This window comes from Cyprinodon variegatus, unplaced genomic scaffold (assembly GCF_000732505.1).
Source record: "Cyprinodon variegatus isolate N-32 unplaced genomic scaffold, C_variegatus-1.0 Scaffold1600, whole genome shotgun sequence".
Taxonomy (NCBI): Eukaryota; Metazoa; Chordata; class Actinopteri; order Cyprinodontiformes; family Cyprinodontidae; genus Cyprinodon; species Cyprinodon variegatus.
In genome coordinates this window covers 70175-71382 of record NW_015152053.1, presented here as the reverse complement: position 1 = coordinate 71382, position 1208 = coordinate 70175, and the positions used below count along the sequence as shown (strand labels likewise).

At 46.0% G+C, this 1208-nt stretch overlaps 1 protein-coding gene across 1 annotated transcript in view; it reads left to right on the top strand.

The window, feature by feature from the left end:
* LOC107104048 (ras-related protein Rab-11A-like) overlaps positions 1-1208 on the top strand; it is an 18576-nt gene that overhangs the window by 11751 nt on the left and 5617 nt on the right. Inside the window, exon 4 of the mRNA XM_015403958.1 lies at positions 483-563. Within this exon, the coding sequence (XP_015259444.1) occupies positions 483-563 (81 nt within the window). The remainder of the gene's footprint in view (positions 1-482; positions 564-1208) is intronic.

Below are 1208 nucleotides of genomic sequence, written 5' to 3'. Positions count from 1 at the left end.
ATGGGCCTTGGAGGGGAACCGGGCCCCACAGCTGGGCTTGGTTCTAGTAGAGGTTTGTAAAATCTGACAGTTGGATAGAACAGTCTGACATGTAGCAGGGATCCTTCTACAGTCATCAACCATTTTTAATCCAGAGCTAATCTTTCTAATGTAATCAGATTACATCTGCAGATCTACAGGAGAAAATGTCTCATAGATTTTTTCACAGCAGATAATAATTTCATAATAACTGAACTTTATTGATCTCACACTGGAGAACTTCCTTCTCTGCATCTAACCCCTCCCCTTGGGGAGCAGTGTGGGGTTAAGGGTCTTGCTCAGGGACCCAGAGTGGCAGAGGGGCTTGAACTCAGATCCTCAGGGTTCCAAGCTCTACGCCTTAACCACTGGGCCGCCCTGTTGTTCAGTCGGCTGCTGTGGTTCTAGCAGAACCAAAGTGATGCAGAGCAGAGAACCTAAAGCCGCCTCTCTGTGTTTTCCAGAGAAGAATGGCCTTTCCTTCCTGGAGACGTCTGCCTTGGACTCGTCCAACGTTGAGCTGGCCTTTCAGACTATTCTCACAGGTGAGTGAATTTCAACTACCAACCACTGCCTGGCCTCCATAGGGCAGCTAGACTAATCATGTAGATGCAGGTTATGAATGTGGCCACTAGGTGGCAGCAAACTCCACCCCATCAGCTCCATCATCCTGCTGCAGAAGTGAGATCTTTCAGCCAATCAGAGCACCAGTAGTTTTAGCACATCATCCACGTTCTTCCAATGTTCCTCAGAAAGTTCCAGATCTTTCATGTCTAGATAGTGATGTGATCCCAGTAAGGAGGAGAAATCCACAGGAACATCTGGGGTTTAACTCTGCCTACAGGTGGCGCTCTGTGTCGGACCCGGAGCTGGAGAAGCATTGCTCCCACCACAGCCTGATCTGGTTTGTCTAATTCTATAGAAAACTTCCTACCTAGAGGGATAATAATAATAATAATAATAATAATAATAATAATAATAATAATAATAATAACTGAATTTTATTGATCTCACTTTGGAGAAATTCCCTCTCTGCATTTAACTCATACCCTTGGGGAGCAGTGGGCTGCCATTGTGCGGGCCCCGAGGAGCAATGTGGGGTTCAGGGTCTTGCTCAGGGACCCAGGTGGCAGTCTGTGGGAATCGAACCGGGTAATTTTCAGTTTTATTTTAATTCACTTTATTTCTAT